General features: G+C 55.8%; 1 protein-coding gene across 10 annotated transcripts in view; it reads right to left on the bottom strand.

Annotated features, from left to right (window-relative positions):
- Positions 1-1185: 1185 nt before the first annotated feature.
- The window catches only part of TCF3 (transcription factor 3), an 84514-nt gene continuing 63833 nt past the window's right edge, over positions 1186-21866 (bottom strand). For 4 of the 10 annotated variants that reach the window (XM_085040247.1, XM_085040248.1, XM_085040255.1 and 1 more), the window contains 12 exons: positions 20439-20541; positions 19741-19880; positions 19501-19627; positions 18562-18620; positions 17781-17859; positions 16871-16944; positions 16033-16236; positions 14655-14778; positions 13785-13947; positions 12654-12892; positions 8597-8741; positions 1186-7718 (listed from right to left, as the gene is read on the bottom strand). In XM_085040247.1, coding sequence (XP_084896373.1) covers positions 8599-8741; positions 12654-12892; positions 13785-13947; positions 14655-14778; positions 16033-16236; positions 16871-16944; positions 17781-17859; positions 18562-18620; positions 19501-19627; positions 19741-19880; positions 20439-20541 — 1455 coding nt within the window. In that variant the 3' untranslated portion in view covers positions 1186-7718; positions 8597-8598. Of the gene's footprint in view, positions 7719-8596; positions 8742-9460; positions 9688-12653; positions 12893-13784; positions 13948-14654; positions 14779-16032; positions 16237-16870; positions 16945-17780; positions 17860-18561; positions 18621-19500; positions 19628-19740; positions 19881-20438; positions 20542-21866 lie in introns of all 10 variants that reach the window. The other 6 variants (XM_085040251.1, XM_085040257.1, XM_085040249.1 and 3 more) reach the window with 5 other exon arrangements.

Genomic DNA, 21866 nt, shown 5'->3' with positions numbered 1-21866 from the left:
GCCTGCTCCAGACACCAGTACTCACCTGCTCTACGCTCCATCTTGTGCATCTGTTGAGCATCCATCTTCCAGGCTGCTCCCAAGCACACACTTCTCCCTTGTCTGGATCTGTGCTGTAAACCACTGGAACAGGCTGCCCCGGACAGTGGTGGAGTGACCATCCCTAGAAGTGTTCAAAAAATGTGTGGATGTGGCTCTTGAGGACATTTTTAGTGGCGAACGTGGTGGTGCTAGGTTAATGGTTGGAGTGGGTCATCTTAAGTCTTTTCCAATCGTAATGATTCTGTGATTTTATGATGGAATCTATGCAAGGATTGTCATTCCATGCACCCAGAGCAGCCTGGGAAGGGCAGTGTCCTACCTCAGAGCTGGCTCACTGTTGTGAGAAGGCAGCCAGAGCTAAGGGAGATTAACCAACCACTGCCAGAGCCACTTCTCAGTTAGTCTGGACTGTTTGTCCTGCTCTGTGCAGACAAGCCCCGAGCAGGAGCAGCACAGTAAAAACACAGGCTGCAAACCTGAGGAAAGAAGGCTGCTTCCAGGCAGATAGCCCATCCCTGGAAGTGTCCAAGGCCAGGTTGGATGGGGCTTGTGGTCCAGTGGAAGGTGTCCATGGCTGTGGCAGGGAGTGGAACGAGATGGGCTTTATGGTCCCTTCCAACCCAAATCAGTCTGTGATTGTATGAAGGTGCTGGGGGACGTTGGAGCCCGAAGGACAGGAGAATGGAGCCAGGTGGGGGTCAGGCTCTGCTCCCAGCGAACAAAGGACAGGACAGAAGGAAACAGCCCCAAGTTGTGCCAGGGAAGCTTTAGGTTGTATATTAGGAAAAAATTCTTCACAAAAAGGGTTGTCAAGCATTGGCACAGGCTGCCCAGGGCAGAGGGGTGGAGTCACCATCCCTGGAAGTATTCAAACAATGTGGATGTGGTGCGTGGGCTCCTGGGATGGGCTGGGGGCATTTGACCAGATTTCCCACTTGAGGGTGCTCTCCAGGGCAGGGCAGAGGCAAGGAAACAACAGTGATACAGGGAGGCAGGACCAACACCCACAGCGAGTGTATGAAAACTTGTCTGGTGTTTGGTTTCTTATTTTGTGTTTTTTTAGTACAAGGTAAAACCTTTATTCCAACTTTTCATTCCTAGGGATACAACATCTGAAGGACAGACATGGGGAAAAAAAAGTAATATTGTTATAAAATGTCACATTTATTGCTACATTACTGTTATATACAGGACAGTTCTCAAAATCTACTTTAAAAAAGTTAGGATTATTTAAAAATTCCAAATAATCCAGCCAGCTGTTTTGACACTTGTATAAAATTATTTAAAAAAATGAAAACGATTCATATCTTGAGGCACTCAGAAACACAATTTCATCCCCCAATTGTGATTCATTTCAAAGAGCAACGCATTTCCCACCCCCAAATACTTTATTTTTTTTTTTTTGCTGGGTTAGGCATATATATATATATATTTACTATATATATAGTTCAAAACTATAATGTGTATCTGATTTAAGAACAAGGATTTCAGCCACTTAAGTACATCTGGATTTACAGGTAGGCAGCATAAACATCAAAAGCAAGGACCATTTTTTATTTTAAAGGCCAAAAACCAAAAACAACCCAAAACTTTCTACAGGGTTAAAAATAAACAACTTCCGCAGGCATCTCCCATCTGCTCTCCCACCCCCATTCCTACAAAAATATAGAGACAGAACATCCCAGGAATGCTTTGTTTCCGCAGAGAGCTGGAGCCCTCCACACCCAAGGGGTCACATCCACACGTGGGGTTGGGATCCTCCCTGTCCTACCTCACCAGGTGCCTCTTTCCCCTCTCCTGACACATGAACCATGGCTGATGTGTGGCTTCCCATGGCTCCTTCCCTCCCGGGTGGCTCCATATTACAAGGTTTGCTCAAAAGCTGGTGGGTTCAAGTGATTTGGGAAGACGTGGCTCCGGGAAGGGGGACCCATGGTGTCCCCAGCTCACTGCTGCCAGGAGCTCCATGGCTCCCCCAGGCACAGCCCAGGGATGCAGGGCCAGGGGATGCTCTTTGACAAAAGGCCTTGGTACCAGGACACCCCCTATGGAAGCAAAAACCCCTCTGCTCTCCTGAGCTGGTGCCACAGCTGTGCTGAGCCAAGATGTCCCAGGGTGAGTGTTACAGCCTTGCCCTCCACCACGGCAGGGCTTGGCTGGGCTGGGATGGGAATGGAGAGTTCCCAGAGGAGCAGGAGGGGTACAAAACCAGAAGAACAGAGACGCCAGTGTGGAGACCCCCCAGGACTGCCTTTGGCCCTGGGCTGGGCTGCAGATGGACACACAAGGATTGGCAGAAGGTCATGTGGAGCCTGCACCATCCTCATCACCAGAGCCCACCTCCCTGTGGGAGTCCTGCAGACCAAGGCATGGCAGTGCTGGCTTCCCAGAAGGGCTGAATTGTCCTGGAAATCAAAGTATGGAGCACAAGGTTCCCCCACAGCTGCCCCAAGGGCAAGAAGAGGCAGCTGTGCTGCGGGACACCTGCAGCACCCACCTCCCAAATCCTCCCGCCTGCACCCCAGCCGATGGGCAGCTGGTGGCATGGGCTGCCCCTCTACAAAGGGAAACAGCTGGAAGGTGCTGGCTGGGGAGATCAGGGAACACAGGAGGAAGGGAAACATCCCTTCAGGTTTGGGACTGATGGAAGAGGAGCCCAGCCAAGCCTGAGGCTTAAGTGTTAGAAACAGAACAGTCTGGGTAGCAACAAGGTGGGACAGAGCTTCTCCCTTCAGGGGGCTGGGGGGGATGAAGGATGCTGACAGTGCCCCACCAGCATCGAGCGGAAGGCACAGGAGGGTGAAGGGTGCATGGAGGAGCCCCAGGACCAGGTCTTGCCCCCTCCAGTTCAGTGCTCAGCTCCTGCAGTACAAGTTGGAAGGTTGTTCCTATACCTGCCCCCTCCCAGCTCCAGAGCACAGGTCTTGAAATGCTTAGGGAGCTGCCGGGAATGAAGCTGGACACTAAGAACAGCAGGGAGCAGGAACTCAGCAATCAGGGACAAGAGCAGAGAGAATGGGCTGGGCTGGGATCTGCAGACCCCAGGGGAGGGTAGAGGGATAGGATTTGCATAGGATTTAACTGGGCAAAGACCTTGTGCAAGCTCAGGGTACAGAAAAAAGGCCTTGCTATTGCTGGTGTTGGGCAGGAATGGGGGAGTGCAGTGGGGAAGGCTTGCTCTGGGTTAGTCAGCACTGCAGGCAGGGGATGAAAGCCTGTTCTGCCCCAGCTCCATCTTCAGCTTTGCTTCACCTCCCAAAGCCCAGGGATGGAACTGGAGCTGGCCCAGAGTCCTCAGCATAGCACAGCAGGGCCTGCAAGGGGAGCTTGGGCTCTACTGATCCCAAAGTTGGCCGCAAAGCTCAGGGATGCAGGGCATTGACAGTTTCCAAAGCGTCCTGTTTCTCAAACCCCACAACTGGAATTGCCCAGCAAGGGCCCAAAGGCTCTGCCAGCTTCAGTGGGGGCACTGGTGAGACACAAAGGACCTTGGAGAGCAGCTTCTGCACTGAATCTGGAATTGCACCCTCTTAAGGAAACCACAGCCTGATCCCATCCTTCCTGGCAATGTGCCTCTGCGGGATACCTGTAAAAGCAGGGGAGCAGAGAGCCCTGGGAGATGCTGGCAAAGAGCTGGGGTTGAACTCCAGCCAGGCCATGAGCAGGTCTGATGGGGGGTCATGGGCAGGGGGTGACTGCCCAACAGCTGGAATTCCCTGGGGTTGTGAGCAGGAGCAGCCAGGCTGACACCACTCCCTGAGCACCATCCCATGGGAATCTACAACTGCTTTGCTCTGGGGCAAAAGCAGGTGAAAAGGGAGAAAAACCAAAACCCTGCAATTTTACTGTTAATAGACTGAATTCCAGACACTCCCCAGCACTATGGCATGTACAGCTTGTGTGCATGGAGGCAAGGGGGCTGGTTGAGGGGGGCAAGAGGAGGCCCTTGGGCTGGGGACCCCAGACACAAGAAATGTTCTGTGGCAGTGTCCCAGTTCTGCTGCTTCACTGGGATGCAGCCTGGGAAAACAGGAACTAGAAGCTGCACAGAAGGGTAGGCAGCCCCCCTGTCTGATGAAGGAAGCTTTGGGGGTCTCAGTGGCCCACAAAGAGGAGGGCACGTGTCCCCAGGAGCAGCCACACATGCAAGGAGAGAGGAAGCAGAAAATGGAATAAATGGCACTCTACAGCATGTCACCCACCAGTGACACCTCTCCTGGCAGCACCACTGGTATGAGGGACACGCAGACAGGCAGAGGAGAAGGTCTGGGGATCTATAAGATCCCAAGCGGAAAGCCAGCAGAGTTGTGGGTTGGGAAGGGCACAGACCTGGCCCTCGCTGACCACAATACACAAAGACAAGAGTTTCAATGCTACAGGGAGACATTTCAGGGCAGGACTGGTGGTATTTTGGGGACACCACCTGGCAGTGGTCGTTTTGAGAAAAGCCACTTCCCCTAGCAGGTTACAGGCACCGTGTTCACACTGAGCCAAACACACCAGCAAGACAAAGGAACTTTTCCTTGCTGCTCTTCTCAGTTGCTCCCATAGCACCTGGAAGGCAGAGATGCCACTGAGGCCACACTGGGCTGGCACACAAAGCTGTCACCCTGCGCCATCAAGGCAGCTCCACGGACAGCTCTACCAGCCCCTACATTGTGCTTTTGAGCTGATCTCCTCCAAACCCTGGTTTGAGGGTTTATGCTCAAGGATCTTCACCCAAACCTTGCCATAGAAGGAAATTGTCTGGATTTGCTATCAAAATAACATCTTAAACCACCTAAATGCAGCTGAAAGGCCCCATCTTTGTTTCAATGCCTGGGGTTTCAGGGATGGTGAGAAAGGCTCTGGCTCATCAGGATTCTTCCCTGGCCTGCAGGACTTGGAGGGGATGAAGTTCAGGAAAATTGTGAACAACTCATAAATCTTCTCAAATTTCCAATTTTTTTTGATTTATGGATTTTTCTTGACTAGTCCCTTTAAGTCCAGTTGTCCCTCACTGCCACCTCCAATTCTTGGGGCAGAATCAAAGGGTTTGGGAAGCACTTTTAAATATTTTTTGTAGGGTTTCAAGCTTGCTAGGGTGGGGACACTGCTCCATTCCTCCCAGTCCTGGGGCATTGTTCCATCCCTCCTGGCCCTGGGACAGGGGCACTGAGCCAGCCAAAACCCCTGAGCAGTGGGTGCTGTGCAGCCCCAGCACTGTCTCACTGATGGAGCAGGAATGCCCACAGATGAAACAAAAAGCAGCCGCTGAGCCCCCAGATTTGCACTCCAGAGCATGAATGGGAGTCAAGGCTGTCAGACATGGAGGGAAACCTCATCCATCTCCCTGCCCACTGCTTCAGCAGCCAGAAGAACCCAAGCGAGGGAAGTGTCGTAACCTGACGAGCTGATTAGGCTTAAATGTGTCTGTTGACACAGGCAAGAAGAACCTGGGCTGCTGGAACCACTGAGCTTTCCCAGCCTTCCCGGGGACAGAGCTTGGGCTGCTGAGGTCTCACCATGCAGAAGGAATGGTGGGAGCAGCAAGCTGGGGAAAGCCAGGAGCACCCAAAAGCTTCAGAGCTGTGGTTGGAGGTTGAGGAGCCCCAGGGCAGGGCCGGGGGCAGCAGGGACAGTCCCATCCTGCCCTGGCACTTGGAGTGGCTCTGCTCGGAGCTGCTACAGGGGCTGAGGCCACAGTGCCCAGGTGTGGGTAGGAGATAAGCACTGCCCTGAGCACTTCCAGCAGGGTTTGCCAGAGCACAAAGCACAGCCATGAGCATGGAGAAGCACCAGGAGGTTATGCCAAAGCCTGGTGTTGCTGGGAAGTGCCATAGGATCTAATCCTGTCTGCCAGTCTCTCCCTGTGTCAAAGCAACTCAGCTTCCCCAGGAGCCCAGGCTGGAGCAGCAGAGGGTAGAGATGGACTCTGCAGGGGAGAGGGAGAGTCCCCCATCCCCCCAGACCAGCACCCGTGTCCCATCCACCATCCTGCCTGCCTGGGCTCAGCAGGGCTGGAAAGAACCAGGCACAAAACGTTTCAGAAGGGGAAGGAGAAGGAAGAAACAAGAGTAAATTCCTGGTGGATATTTTTCCGTGGCCATCTCCAGAAGGGCTGCTGTAGCCCAGCACCTCTTCATTTGCTCCACACCTCTGGGGCACCCAGGGGGGCTGCCAGGGATCTTCCTCCTGCTGAGCACACCGGAGTGGTCTGGAGTGACTGAGAATCCCTTGGAGTGAAGGGATGGCTGGCGCAGCTTGGCTGCTGGAGCACATGGTGTGGGACAGGCGCTCCTGCTGCCCTCCTTCCCAGCACAAAGGAGCCCACATGCAGGTGATGGTGGCCACTCTCATCCCATGGCACCATGCCAAGCTCAGTTTGCCTCCAAGGAGGCTCCAGAGATGAGACAGCAGGTGACAGTGGGGTGTGAAGCCACCCCTCTCCCCGAGTCAGCATTTTGCATTTCTGATGGCAGCAGCTCCACTGCAAGGAGAAGGGATCCTGCTGCTGGTCATGGCTTTGCCGAGGGCTGGAGTGAGCCAGGTTGCTTCTCCCTTCCTGCCTCTAGCATCCTCAGGTCTGCTGCTGCTCGGCTTCTCAGCCCTGTATCCTGCTGCTGCTGCCCATGCTCTGGCTGCCACTGCCTCTTCCCAGTGCTCCAGCTTTGTTCACTTGGTCTTTGTTCAGCGCTGCTCCTGGAAGTGTCTCCGACAGCTCTGCCATGTAGGAGGAGGTGTTTCCCTCATGCAACCATTGCTGCTCTGCTCACCTGGAAGCATCCCAGTCCCTTGGTTCTCCTCCACCCGGCGCCTACTCTCTCCCAGCAGCTCGTCCTCCCGATGGTGACGCTCCGGGACAGCTGTGGGCCACATCCTCTCCCACATGGAACCATGGGGCCTTGGGATATCCGGGAATAAAGCAAACCCTGCAGAGCACCTTGGTCACCGCCTGGGAGGAGTGGGAGCACTGCTGCCACTTGCTTTGCTGTATAACTTCCTTTTCCCAAATCAGAAGTGGCTGAAGCAAAGAGATGGCGAATTCAGCACGAGTTTGTTTGTTTTTTGTCATGGAAGGTACAAGCCAGGCAAGGAAGACCATTCCCTCACTGTGGCTACATTCGCTTTTAGTGGCTTTCCGAGCCGAATCTGAGAATTCCTCTCTTTATATCCAGTCTCTCTTAATACAATTTTAATATTCTGGTTGATCCTAAAGATGCAACATTAACTATAGAAACAGCAGCAGAAAAGCGGAGGGTACAAGACATGTTTTTATACAAAAAAAAATTCTTTTCGTCGCTTACAAAACATATGCAAAAGAAGCTAAAAAAAACCAAAAGGCATTGCTATTTGTTCTACATAAAAAATCTCATAACTAATGTTCTTTTTTTTTAAAAAAGAAATATCAAGCTTAGGCACAATTTTGCTGCTGGCTGCTTGTGAACAAGCCAAGAGAACACGCCACCCCCTCCTAACTGAGTGATATGTATTGACTGTTCTGCACTTTATACTTAAGGCAATTTTTTGTTTCCGTTTTGTTTCTGACAAAGTGTTTTTTCCACCCCTTACGTCACGCCAGGATCCGTCTGCGTGTGTCAGTATGAGCAGTACTACAGTTTATGGTTCAACAAGGTTGCAGGTCACACCGAAGGTTTTCTTCCTACTCATCTCTGTATCCAGAGGAACAAAAAGATCTACAAATAAAATAACAAAAAAAGAAAAGTCTGAAGTGATAGAAACCAAATGAGAATAAAACTGTGCTCCTTGCACAGGAGGCCCCAAGGCTCCTGCTGCAGGCTTGTCCCTGTTGGGCTGGACAGGGCTGCAACTGAGCTTTGCCTTTGTTTTGGTCAGGCCCTCTCCAGGCACACACTGGGGCAGGGGACATCGAGGGACTGATGGACACAACTCCTGGATCTGCTCAATCCCCTCCACAATCTCTGTGCTGCTCAGATAAACAGGCTCAGACGCTCCTGGGTTCCTTTAAAAACAGGAACAGCCCTTCAAAGCCTGCACCTGCCACAGCCTCACGGGGGGATTTTCACCTTCTCTGACTCTCTTGGCATTTCTGGGCCCTGCCCATTGCCCATAGACCTGCAAGGCAAATGAGTTGTTGGTTTCCAGTAGCCAACTAGGGCAGGACTGGGAGGTGCAGAACAGAGCTGAGGCTACTCAGAGAGCTCCAAAATCCCCCATCCGAGCCACAGGGCTGGACCCTCCTGTGGGCCAAAGGCTTTGGGTGTCCATGGGGCACATGACACACAGAGAGAATAATGGAATGGGTTGGGTTGGAAGAGACCTTAAAGCCCATCTCATTCCACCCTCCTGCCACGGGCAGGGACACTTTCCACTGTCCTGGGTCGCTCCAAGCCCTGTCCTACCTGGCCTAGCACACTTCCAGGGATCCAGGGGCAACCTGTGCTAGGGTCTTGCAAGTGCAAGTCATTGATTTCAGATAAATGAAGCAGGGCTGTGGCTGCTGCTGAAGGATTGGGGCTGAGCAGAGCAGGGTGGGTGGGAACAAGGCTGGACCCACAGTGGGATGTGGGATCACAGGTGGGGGGAACAGTACCTTTACATGTGTCCAACAGGGTTGTGACCATCTCCTAGACCAGGATGTGAAGCTGAAAGTGTCATCTGGGGGTCTCCTACCACTCCGGACACTTTCTCCTCTTCCCGACGCTTCAAGCAGGCTGCTTTCGGGTTCAGATTGCGCTCTGTGCCCAAAACAGCAAGGGAGGGGAGCAACCTCAGTCTGGGCAACAGCATCACAACGGGAGCAGCACCCCCGAGGGACAGCAGGGACAGAGTCCCAGGCAGACCCAAAGACTGTGTGAGGAGATGAGCTCCATGCACTGCTTGCTGCTCCCTGCAGGCCCAGCAAGAATTTGGCTGGGCCCCTGCTCCAGCAGAACCACAGGCCCAGCTGGACCCCCATGCCAATTTAAACATGGAATCATGGAATGCTTTGGGTTGGAAGGGACCTTAAAGCCCATCCACTGCCACCCCCTGCCATGGCAGGGACACCTTCCACTATCCCAGACTGCTCCAAGCCCTGTCCAGCCTGGGCTTGAACACTGCCAGGGATCCAGGGGCAGCCACAGCTTCTCTGGGCAACCTGTGCCAGAGCTTCTTCATGTGCTTGTTACAGGAACCCCCAAGTGCCTCAGCCAGCACTTAAAGTTGAGGACTGAATTTTCTAAAGCTGCTTAATGGGATCCAGGTGACAAACTCCCACTAAGCATGTACGGAGAGGGAGAGAGCAACCTAAAATCCACCCCAGGCCAGGGCTGGGAAGAGCTCAGCACCCAGAGGTGCTGCTGGCGCTGCAAACACACACCTCACATGGAAAGCAGAAGTCAGGACAGAGAAACATGAGCATGCAGAGACGGGGGGAGAGACAGGCCCCGAAATGCACCTGCCAGTGGTACCATACCTCGTACTTGCTGCTCCAGGCCCAGAATGACCTGCACCGCTTGCTGTAGGATGATCAGTTTGGTCTGTGCTTTGTCCGTTTTTAAGTGCATCTGGCACATGCGTCCCAGTTCTTTAAAGGCCTCGTTAATGTCCCGCACACGCACCCTTTCCCTGGCGTTATTGGCCATTCTCCTCTCTCGGTCCCTCAGATCTTTGTCCTCCAGTGACAAGGCCTCGTCTGTACTGCTGGGTTCATAGCACCACAGGGGTTAGTCAGGGGGTGGCACCAAGGGGGGCTTTATGTTGCCGTGCTGGAAGTGCTCCGGATGTCCACTGGAAATGGCCCAAACGGCCTCACTTTGCAAAGCCAATTACTCCGGGTGCTTCCCAGTGCAGCCCGGGCTGTGTCACCTCTGCGAGCCAGGGGAAGGTGCTGCCAGCACACGGCCAGGTGCCCAAGGGGCTGGAGGGGGCACTGGGGACAAGGGAGGGCAGTGACACAGCATCGCCACTGACACCTTCTCCCCTCTGCAAAATTTTGCCTTCCTGTTTGCTTTTGGCTTGAAAACTCAAAGTTTGGGGGAGGCTGTCCACCCAAAACATCAGATTCATCCCCCAAGGAAAGATTTTGGCAGGAAGCAAATCTCTCTTTGTAAGATTTCCTTCCCAAATTCCATCTGCAGCTCCCAGTGCAGGTGTTTGGAGCAGTGGTGCTGCAGCAGCAGGAGCAGCCTGGCCTGGCATCCTCTTAGGGGCTAGGGCAGCACCAGAAGCAGGAGCCAGGGCTGCTCTGAGGAGCAGACTCAGATGCAGACACTGAATCCCGATCTTTCCACACAGCCAAAAGCATGCCAGAAAAGGTCATTTTCTTTTCCAAGCACAGTCAGAAGCTCTGGGAGAGCCCCTGCTGCCAACAGCACCCCAGGGATGCCCGACACAGGGAGGGATGGGGGAGGCAGAGTAGTGCTGGCAGCATCTTGAACCATGGCCTTGTCCATCCCCCCCAAAGCCCCAATTTAGCCCGGACGACCTTCTCCCCCAGAGCAAAAATTCTTGCAGGAAGACACCTATCTGAGAAGGGTGCTTGGGTGAGACCTGACACTGGGACAGCCTGTGGCCTTTGGCTCCTGGGAAGCCACGTGGGGATGAGCCTTTAGCAGAGAGGGGCTGAAGAGTCAGAGCCTTCCTGGAGAGCTTCCAGCCATGTGAAGGGGGAGCAGTGCTCCCCAGGCAAGTGTTTGCCTGTGTGGGACAGAGGGCTGCCCACTGTCCCTGCTGCACCCTGTCCTCGCTGCCTTGTCCCTGCCTGTGTCCCCTCCTTGCTGCCCCAGCTGGCACTGTTGCCATCTCTGCACATGCCCAGGATGGGTGAGGGGATGGAGCCATCCTGGCACCTGAGCCTCCCACAGCAGGACCCCAGGTCCTTCGTCCAGGCTGGACGTGGGTCCTGGCAGGCTGGTGGCCGTGGGTCCTGGCTGGTGGCTCCCCAAGCAGGGACAAGGCTTGGATGTCACACCTGGGCAGAACAGAGCTGTCTCCCCACCACCAGCAACATACTGCTGGCAGCTTGCACTGCTGTGAGGATGGGATGCTCTGGCCGCCTTGTGCCCCAAGGGGTCACCAACCTGCCTGCCTGGGATCCCCAAAACTCCTGTCTCCTCCTTTCCCTTCCTGTAGCATCTGTGGGAGTGGGAGGATCCTGGCAGTCCCAGCTGGGCACACAGGGACCCGATGGCCCCACTTCCACAGCACTACCAGAGGGGTGTGAGGGTGGGATTGTCTCCTGGAAAGCAGCACAAACCCACAGAGAGGACAATCCTGCCTGCACTAACTGCTGAGGGCAGCCTGTGAGGCTTGGCCGCTTCTTCAGCTGCCTCCAGGAAGGGTTTAAAAAGGGACAAGCGTGGGAGACCAAAGTGAACATGGTGCCAATTCTGCCTAAGCCCTGCCCCACCCCAGGTCCTGCCTGGGATCCGTGAGCAGCAAGTACAAGGTAGAGTGGGACCACCGAGAGGTCACGGCTGGGGACTGTCTGTAGGAGATCGGAAAGAACAGAACCAAAAAATAAATAAAAACTCGAAATTAAAAAAAAAAAAATCAAAAGGAAGGGGAAATTAAAAAAGAAGACAGGAAAAAATATACGTTATGAAAGGCAAAAAATTACAAACTGAAGAGAGGCACAAAGGACTCCAACATCAAGGCACAGCAAGGCCAGCAGAGAGGAGCACAGCCAGGCACAGCCCCCGACACGTGTTACGACAGCTCTGCAGAGAGAAAGGGGTTATCCTGCCCCAGCACCCCACGCCGCAGGCCAGAGCAGGAGCAGGAGCAGCAGCATGCATTGCAGGATGTGGGACAAAGCAGCCAAGTCCTCAGAGCGGGACACCCACCCCTCGCTTCTCCCTGCTCCCACGGGGACACGGTGCCCCAGGGTGGGTGCACACACACCATGGGTGCACACATGTGACATGGTGCACACACACCACGGGTGCCCACACAACATACGTGCACATATGACATGGGTGCACACACATGACATGGTGCACACACCACAGGTGCACACACACCATGGGTGCACACGCGTGTGGAAGGAAGCGAGGGTGTTCCAGTGAGGGGCAGAGCCTGCAGGTGCCTGCTGGCAGCTCCAGGCTTGGAATGCGCAGCATTCCCAGTTTGTGTCAGACACCAGCGAGTGCAGGCAGTGAGGGCTGCTCAGCCCAGGCATCCTGCTGCCCTTGCAGAGCTCCCGTGGTCCCAGGGCTTTGCCAGGTGCCACACTGCAGGGACAGGAGCGCAGAGCCCCATCGGGCACACAGAGGGGACAGCAGTGGGCTCTGTGCTCAGAGCAGCCCTCGGAGACAGCAGAGTTGGGCCCCTCCGTCAGATTTTCTGTTGGGGCTTCTGTCACTTTGCTGGCCAAGCACTGAGCACCCCTGGCTGTGGGGAAGCAGGACGGCGCAGGCGTCCCCGCGGGGACCGGCATGCAGCACACATGGTGGCAGCGGGGGACAAAGGAGAGAACAGCAGGGATGGATGCAAAAAAGGCAAAAAAAAAAAAATAAAAAGGACATCGACAGCCTTGGGTTGGTCCCCAAGGCCACAGGGGAGAGAGACAGTGCGAGGCACCACAGCACGTCACAGGAGACAGACAGACAGACAGCCCCGTGCCGATCAGATACGTAAAATATCACCACTCCGGGACCCTCACTGACCTCTAACTTGTTGCTCCAGGTTCAGTATGACTGATACGGCCTGGTGTAGGATTAGCAGTTTGGTCTGCGGTTTTTCGCTGTTTAGGTGCAGTTGGCACATGCGTCCGAGCTCTTTAAAGGCCTCGTTGATGTCACGGACCCGCAGGCGCTCACGGGCATTATTGGCGACCCTCCTTTCTCTCTCTCTCTCGGCTTTTTGCTCTGGGGGAAGAAGATCGTCCTCCTCATCCTCATCTTGACTAATGGTTTAAAATAAGAACGAGACAGGGACATTCCTCGCGTGCACTCTCAGCACTGGTCAACTCACAGACAAGAAATACACGGTGAGGCACCAAGATGCCGAGCCCCCCACGTGCCCTGCCAGGACCTGCCGGCCTGTGCCACACACAGGGACACGCAGGGGCTTTGGAGAGAAGCAGTTAAGGCTCTTCTTCTGCCTCTTTTTTGTTTTGCTTTGTTTTGAAACAACAAAGAAAGAAACCACAATGTGAGTAAGGCCTGAGCTTGTTGCCAGGAGAGTGCAGGGTGGCCCAGACAAGGTGAGGGCCAACACTGGAATCCCCGGCTGGAATTTGGGAAAACACAACTCTCTGCCTCCAGGGCAGGAGTGGGGCTGGTGCTACCTCTCTGGCCACCACCACCCTGGTGAGGTCTCTGAGCTGGTGGCGAGGCTGCAGAGCAGTCAGCATGCTGAAGGACTCTACCTGAGCCACTGCCACTCCTCTGGCTGGATGTGACAGAGGATACAGGAGCCCAAAGCTGAGAGCAGAGATGCCCCAAGGCAGGGAAAGGGTCAAACCTTCCCTGCCTGGGGTTGAGCAGCTGCTCCTTCCCTGCACAGCCCCGAGTGCCCACGAAGGAGGGTGCAGGATAAGGCGTGTCCCTCTGCTTTAGGAGCATGAGGAAGCCCTGAGCCACAGGGACTGGAGCCAGCAGGAGGGTGGCAGGGACCTTTCCCCCTGGGGTAGCAGCAGGAGCCCAGGCTGTGTGAGGCCACACCAGGCTTCAGGGTGGGCAGGGGCTGGGGGGTCTGTGCTGCAGGATGACCCCTGGCCTCACCAGGCCAAGCCCAGCACCGAATCCAAGCCCAAACATCCCTGGCCTGGGAACAGAGAAAGTGAAGGGAGAGACCTGTTCAAAGAGCACCTTGTTCTGTTCCGGGAGGGTTTCAGCTCCTTCTTCTCCTCTTCGGAGTTATCTGCCACCGACGTGTTCTCTTCATCCTCCTTCTCTTCCCTCTTTATTTCGCTCGTTCCCGAGGAGATGCTGCTCCTCCCCAGCCCCCCAGACAAGCCTGAAGAGAGAACAGAGCCACACACAGAGCTTGAGGGGCCTGATCCACACAGGGTCAGCTCTGGGCCTCCCAGGTTCCCAGGCGCTGCTCCTGCAGTGGCATCCCAAACTCATCCTGCATCACTGCCCTGCAGCTAGGGAAGATGGAGGGGTGCTGGCTCTGCCCTCCTACCACTCCCTGTTCTCCCCCTTACTTCCCAGACCCTCCACAATGGGAGCCCAACTTCCCCAGAAGAGCACTGAGCACCTACACCTGGCAAGAGGGACAGGGAAATACAGGTCAAGCATAGTAGGGTTAAATGGGATATTGAGAAGAAATTCCTCTCTGTGAGGATGATGAGACCCTGGCACAGGGTGCCCAGAGAAGCTGTGGCTGCTCCTGGATCCCTGGAAGTGCCAGGCTGGATGGGGCTTGGAGCAACGTGGGATAGTGGAAGGTGTCCCTGCCCATGGCAAGGGTTGGAGGGAGATGAGCTTTAAGGTCCCTTCCAAGCTAGACCATTCTGTGAAACCTCTGGAAAAGTCTTCAGGTAGAAACTGCCCTGTGAATGCTGCAAGGAAGCACCAGCCTTGCAGAGACATCCATCTCCCCCTAGGCTGCTGCTGCACAGGGCTGGACCCAACCCCACAGGGGACCTCCCACGCCCCCCAGGAGGTGACCCCTAGCACAGGTGAGCCCCATCCTGCACCCATGCTGAGCTGCCTTACCACTGTACGTGTCCTGCTGCCTGCTGAGGTCTGGGAGTGAGCTCGGCTGTGATGGAAGTGTGACATGGTTGTGGAGCAAGCTGGGGTTGCTGGACAACCCATCTTCGGGGTGGCCTCCTCCCACCTGCAGCACAACAAGCAGAGCAAGCTTTAAGGGAGGATGTGGCATGGCCAGCAGGCAATGGGGACAGTCACCTGAGACAGTCACCTGAGGACACCCCCACGGCTCTGCAGACCAGGCTGAGGCACAGCTGTGTGCTCCTCTCACACAATCTCACCCCCAGAGCACTGGAATGAGGGAGGGAAGAGCCAGCCTGCTCCAGCAGCAGCTCTCTGGGCACCATGGTGGGGATACTACTGCACCCTGCTCTGAACAGGAGCTGCACCCAACCCAGAGCCCCTGTCAGTGCTGCCACCCTCCCCGAGCAAAAGCCCCTCTGTGCCTGCTGCAATGCCAGCACACTGGAAAGGACACATGTCCTGTCCCCATTGAGCACCACTGTTCTGCCACCTCCCCAGTGCCACCAGAGCAAGGGACATCCCAGCAATGTCAACTTGGCTTCAAAGGGACTGAAGGCAAAGGATGAGGGACCCTTCTGAGCCCATGGTCCCAAGGCTGTGCCACATAGGCTGGTGCCTGGCAGGACAGAGCCAGCCCAGCTGGGTCCCCAGCTGGCAGCAGCCTGCAGAGGACACACATCCGACTCCCTGCTCAGGAGCAGAGTCCAGGGAGCTTGGAAGGAAATCACAACTGGTTCACTGGACACTGGGGATGTGCACAAGAGGGATATGGTGCCTGCCCAAACCCTTCAGTGCAGGGAATTGCTGGTGACACTTGGCACTCTCATACCCACTGGATCCCTCTTCTCCTCCCTGCATATCCCGGGGATGCCATGAAGTTGTTTTGAAGGATTTCCAGTCATGTTACAGAGAATAAAGAGCAGCTCTCACCACCTCTGTGTGCCCTGAGAAGGGGCATGAGGGGAAGTGCACACAGAGCTTGTGCCAATGCTGGACTCAGGGTGCCCAGAGCAGCTGTGGCTGCCCCTGGAAGTGTCCAAGGCCAGGCTGGACAGGGCTTGGAGCAACCTGGGATAGTGGAAGGTGTCCCTGACCAGGCAGGGGGTGGAACAAGATGAGCTTTGAGGTCCCTCCAACCCAATCCACTCTGGGATTCTGTGACTCAAATCTCCCTGCAGGAAAATGGGAAGTGACTTCTGTGCATGTCACCCAAGCAATGCTGCCAACACGTGACCCAAGCTGGACCACACTGAGCTATTGCACCAAAGGCAATGTCCCTCTGAATGCCAGAGCACCTCACACATGACACGTGTCCCCAGTGCGTCCCTGCCAGCTGCCACAGTGCTCCCACACTCACCAGACTCGGGTGCCTGTTCCCCAGGGCCATGACTGAGGCAGGGAAGGCCTGGCCCAGGCTGCCCACAGCAGCACTGTGGGGTGGTGCTGAGCCCAGCAGCCCATGCATGTCCCCGTGGTTGCTGGGCATGGCAGAGGTCTGGCCCACAGCATGGTTCCTCAGCACGTGGATGGCTTCGTCCAACCTGTCTTCCATTTTGTTTTGCTGGAAGGGCAGGACAGAGACAGGTCTGTGTTAACTGCCCTATTCCTGGAAGTGTCCAAGGTTGGAGGGGGCTTGGAGCAACCTGGTCTAGTGGAAGGTGTCCCTCATGGCAGGGGGTGGAATGAGATGAGCTTTAAGATCCCTTCCAACCATAGCATGATTCCAAGCCAATTCCATGACTGCAATCCCACAAAGCCAGCAGCCTCCTGCTGCTCTGCATTGCACAATGGCTGGTGGCAATCCTGCACTCAGGTGCCACAGGGCAGGGATGGAGAGGAATAACCTCCCCCACCTCCCCCCAGTCAGTGCCATTCCCTAAAGGCACGAGGGGTCACATGAGAGGAACTGCCAAGGGCAGGGAGGCAGAAACCTGCCAGGAATCCTTCTGGCTGGGCCAGACCCCCGGGATGAGCCTGGGCTGGGGGCAGGGGAAGGTGCCAGGCTGCCAGGGGGCTCCAGGTCAGGGATGCAGCACGTGGCTCTGCTCAGCTGCTGTCACCCAAACATCCACCCCTGACCAACCAGGGGTGATTCCAGGCATTCAGGGGGGAGGATGTCACCCCAAAACCCTTCATCCCCAGGCCCTGAGGGATGAGAGAGAAAAGGAGAAGCTGGAATTTTTGGTGCCACTCACCAAAGTGTGGAGGCTCCCTTCGTAGCTGGGAGATAAGGCACCCGCTCCGCTTGCCCGCGGCCACTGCGACGAGCCTGGGGACAAACGCAAGGTTGGGGACCGGCCAAGGCCAAGGCTGCCACTAGATGGGGCTGGAAGCTGGGCCACCGCGGCACTACACCAGCCACTGCCATGTGCAGCCCTACGCAGGCCACTGGGACACCACACGGCACTGCATGGGCCACTGGGGCACCTTATGGTACTGCATGGGCCACCACAGCACTGCACTGGGCCACCATGGCACAGCATGGCACTGCACGGGCCATTGCGGCACCGTGAGCTGCATGGGCCACCATAGCACTACACAAGCCACCATGGCACTGCTTGACACCTCATGAGCCACCATGGTGACACACAGGCCACCATGGAACTGCATGGGCCACCACAGAGCTGTGTGGCACCGCAAGGGACACTGTGGCACCACATGGCACTGTGGGCTCTGCTCTGCCTCAGCCCTTCAGACCTCAAGAGGTGTCCAAATGTCCCTGGTCTCAGTGACACACTGTGACTCTGGCGCCACATTATGCTGCACCTCTGGCATAGGGAGCTGGGGCACCAGCTCTGCTGGGCACAATGGGACCTGTTCTACCTAAGAGGACCAGGGACAGGCTTTCACCAGGTGCTGAACATGGGTTTTAACCATTTGGCTGCTTCCTGGTTTACACTGCGCTTCTACCATGGGAGACAAACCGGCCACACCCTCTCTGAGATAGGACACTCAGGGACAGGGTCAGGCAGCAGGTCCTGGGGTTGCTGCCAGGCCTGGGCTCTGTTCTGAGGGTTTGGGGCTGACCTGGGAAATTTGCTGCCTCAGAGCTCCCTGAAAGTAAACCCAATCCCCCCTTTACCCAGAGACAACAATTCTACTCACCTGCGAGGCCCTGCGGGGACCCGACCGGGGTGGAGGGGTTGGAGGAGAAGTTATTGCTAGAGTGGTCGGGGGAGTAAATCTGCAGAGACAGAAGGGGGACAGTCAGCAGTGCCACCCTGAGCCAGCTGTTCCCTCGCACTGGCACCCACCACCCACTGGGACCCCCACTGGCATCTCCCTTCCCAAACCCACAGCCAGCACAAAGGCCCAGCCCAGTTCGCCCCAGTTCCCCCATTAACCCCAGGGTCTTTCTCTGTCCCCACTGTCACCACCCTGAGACCCTCTGCTCTTCAGGCTCTCCCTTGGGAGGGAGCAGGAGCCCTCAGGAACTGTTGCAGGGTGCACTGCCAGCACTCCTCTGCCACCGTGCAAAGGTCACTGAAGGGGACAGAGGCAACTCTGGTAACCCACTGGGACCAGTGCCCTCCAGTTTGAACCAGCACACGCAGGGCCAGGACTGCTGGCACCTGCAAGTCCTGCCACGAGGGCTGTAGGGTGGTCTTGGCACAGCAGCACCAGGCTGGGAGGGCACAGAGCTGATCATGAGGCTGCAGAGCCACAACAACCTGCAGTGCCTCAGTTTCCCCACCAGTGCCTCAGTTTCCCCATTTGCCAAAAGGCGCCAGGACTGAGACAGCAGCACAGAGCGGGGAAAACCATCCCTCAGAGGCTGCCATGGAGCTGGGGTGCATTCACCCAAATGTGTCCAGATTCCCTGCTGGGTAGAGGGTCCCTGCAGCAGCAGGACCAGGAGCAGGTCAGGACCATTCCAAACTCTTACCGAGGCCAGAGCCTTCCCGAGTGCATCTCCGGAGCTCCCGGCTGTGGTTCCTCTGTTGCCTGCCAGGAGAGGACACAGATGTCACTGCCAGGGCACTAGACCCCAGCAGGACACAGTACCTTACAGACCTCTGGGATGGAAAGTTTCTGTTTTTCGTGCTTTGCTTGAAAATTAAATGTTTGTTCAGCTCAGAGCAGCTGAGACAAGGGGCACCTTCCCCAGGCAGCTTTAGAGGACTGCAGGGACATCTCTCCAAGCTCTGGGCTGGAGGTGTAGTGCCACCAACAGCACTCAGACATCTCTGCTGCAGCACAGCCATTGTCATGGGGCATCTCAAGCCCCCACAACCACCAATGCACTGGATGATCCTGGAGGACTTTTCCAACCTTAATGATTCTTTTATTCTATGAATCCCAGACTTGCTTCTCCATAGAAAAACAAGGGTTTTTCTATAAATACATATCAGGATTCTCATTTCCTGGGGAGTGTGAGCTCACTTCAGTAGCAGGTTTTGTAACAGGTTCAGCAGGGTCAGAGATTAAAGCACTCGGGGGTTAACGTGCTATCCAAACCCATCATGAACATTCCCGTTCTAGATTTAGGGGAGCAGCTTCACACAGGTGCAAATCCTTTCTGCAACTCATCTAAGCCACAGCACCTCCAGGAGATGCTGCCAGAGCTCCTGGGCTCCTCCCAGACCCACCCCATGAGGTGTAAACCCCCAGACCAGCACCCAGCTGCTCCAGCAGCAAAACCTCGCTGCGTCTCTTCCCCGGGCGGGGACTCCAGGCACAGGTGACACAAAGGGTGTCCAAGAGGGACCAAAGGCGTCTGGGTGTATCAGATGCCTCAGGCACCAGCTTTGCACAAGCCTTGGTATTCCAGGTGAGCTTGTGCCCAGCTGTGGACGGAGGGGGTCACTCTGGGGACTGGCCATACCCATCATGTTGTCCGTGCCGCTGATCGGGGGTGTGTGACTGGACACTCCGTACGCCGTGGAGGCCGAGGAGAAGCCAGACACAGACGGGAGTCCACCGTTCACCTCTCCTGAATGCAGCTGGTAGTTCTGGCAGGGAGGGGAGAGGCGTGAGAGGGGCCCTGGAAAAGCAGGACCCAGGTGCCCCAAGCCCACAGCCAGGGGAGGTGACAGGGAGCTGACAGCCTGTGGGGACACGTTACCATGCGTTCATGCTGGTGTAAACTGTTGAAGCCACTGGACTGTGGGAGCGGGGAGGAGGAGCTGCCCAGCATGGCACCGTAACTTGACTGGCTCATGGCACCCGGGGAACTCCACAGGTCTGGTGAGTTATGGAGTCCATCTGCAAGAAAACCTGGAGATGAGCAGCGCAGGGACACCAGCAGACAGCCCCCAGACCCCAGGGGGGAACAAGTCAGCCCTGGCTGAGGGGCTGGAATGTCCCCAGCATGTCCCGCCTGTGCTGAGCATCACCCGCTGAGCAAATCAGGACAGTCTCTCTGGGACAGGAGCCCAGGGAATGGCTGGAGCTGTGTCAGGGTTGGGATAGATCTCAGGGAAAGGTTCTTCCCCCAGAGGCTGCTGGGGCACTGCCCAGGCTCCCCAGGGAATGGTCCCTGCCCCAAGGCTGCCAGAGCTCCAGGAGTGTTTGGACAATGGTGCCAGGGATGCCCAGGGTGAGATTGTTGGGGTGTCTGTGCAGGGCCAGGGCTTGGGCTGGATGGTCCTTGTGGGTCTCTTCTAACTCAGGACATTCCAAGATTCCATGATTTTGGGGCTGCACTGTGTCTTGTGCACTCCTGCTCCAAGCTCCCTCCATCTGTGCAATCTCTCCCATGGTCCATAACAGGCCAGCTGCCCCTGCTCTGCCTGTGGGATCACAGGGCTGGGAATGACTCACCTGGCATATAAAAGGCTCCAGGATACACAGTGCTGGGAGGTTTTGAGGGAGTATATCCAGCTGGATCCCTGCTGTAGTCATCACCTGAGTTGGATGGATACACCTGTGGGGCAGGAAAGGGCTTGAAGGGAAGGGCTTTGCCACACCATGGCCCCACATCCTCCCATGGCTGCCCCCAGCCCTGCAAAGCCTAAACTTCAAACCTCCAACTTCAGCAGTGTTTGACCACCTCTCCCACAGCAACAACACAGCAAGTGCTTCACTCAACTGACCTTTCAAGGGATGGAGGGACAGGCCAAGGGGGAATGGCTTCCCACTGCCAGAGGGCAGCGTTAGGTGGGATATTGGGAAGAAATTCTTCCCTGTGAGGGTGGACAGGCCCTGGCACAGGTTGCCCAGAGCAGCTGTGGCTGCCCCTGGATCCCTGGCAGTGTCCAAGGCCAGGTTGGACAGGGCTTGGAGCAACCTGGGCTAGTGGAAGGTGTCCCTGTCCATGTTTTAAGATGGACTTTAAGGTCCCTTTCAACCCAAACCATTTGATGAGTCCAGGAGCTTTGCTTTTATTCATTCCACAGCAGATCTGGAGGGGACTGGAGCAGCTCAGCCAAAGTCCTTGAAGGGCACAGCCCTACATGGAGCAGGGCAGGGGCCAGGGCAGAGAGCACAGGGGATAGAGCAAAGGGCAGAGGGGACAAGGGAGAGGGCACAGAGGACAGAAGAGAGGGCACAGAGGACAAGGCACAGGGCAGAGGGTACAGGGCAGAGGGCACAAGGGACAGAAGAGAGGGCACAGGGGACAGGGCAGAGGGCACAGGGGACAGAGCACAGGGCTCCTCTCTGTTCCTGTCACCCTCCAACATCTCCAGACATGCCCAGCTCCAGCAGAAGTTTCGACTCTGCTCCAGTTCCGTTTTCCATGGTTATGACTTTTTCTGGGTAACCACAAAAGCCACCAATGCTGCAGTGACCCCGTGCTGGGGGGACAGGCTGGGCAATGGGACCTCCCTCAGACCCCCCTGTGCCAACCCTGCCCTGTGCCAGGCTCCTGCCCTGCTCAAAGCCCACAGGGAAACCTGCTGGATGGGAAACTGAGGCACAGGGGGCTGAGCAGCCCCTCACAGGGGTTGTCACAGGGGAGGGGACAACTCTCAGACAGCTCTTGGGACAGATTTCTGCAGCACTGCTCAGCTCTGCGATTTAACAGCACATTAAGCAGAAGAAAAAGCTTTTCCTTCCCTTCTGAATGAACCAAACCCATCCTAGAAAGCCCTGACAGAAAATCAGCTTCTGCCAGGACAAAAACAGACTTTTTTTTTTTTTTAAAGCAGAAATTCAACACGCAAAGAAACTGAAACAGCATTCAAAGAAACTGAAATGGCACTCAAAATGATGTGAGAACTTTTGTCACAGCTTATTTTCATCCCCTTT

This window comes from Lichenostomus cassidix, chromosome 28 (genome assembly GCF_008360975.1).
Source record: "Lichenostomus cassidix isolate B80296 chromosome 28, HeHo_3.0, whole genome shotgun sequence".
Classification (NCBI taxonomy): Eukaryota; Metazoa; Chordata; class Aves; order Passeriformes; family Meliphagidae; genus Lichenostomus; species Lichenostomus cassidix.
This window is presented reverse-complemented; position numbering and strand designations above follow the sequence as displayed.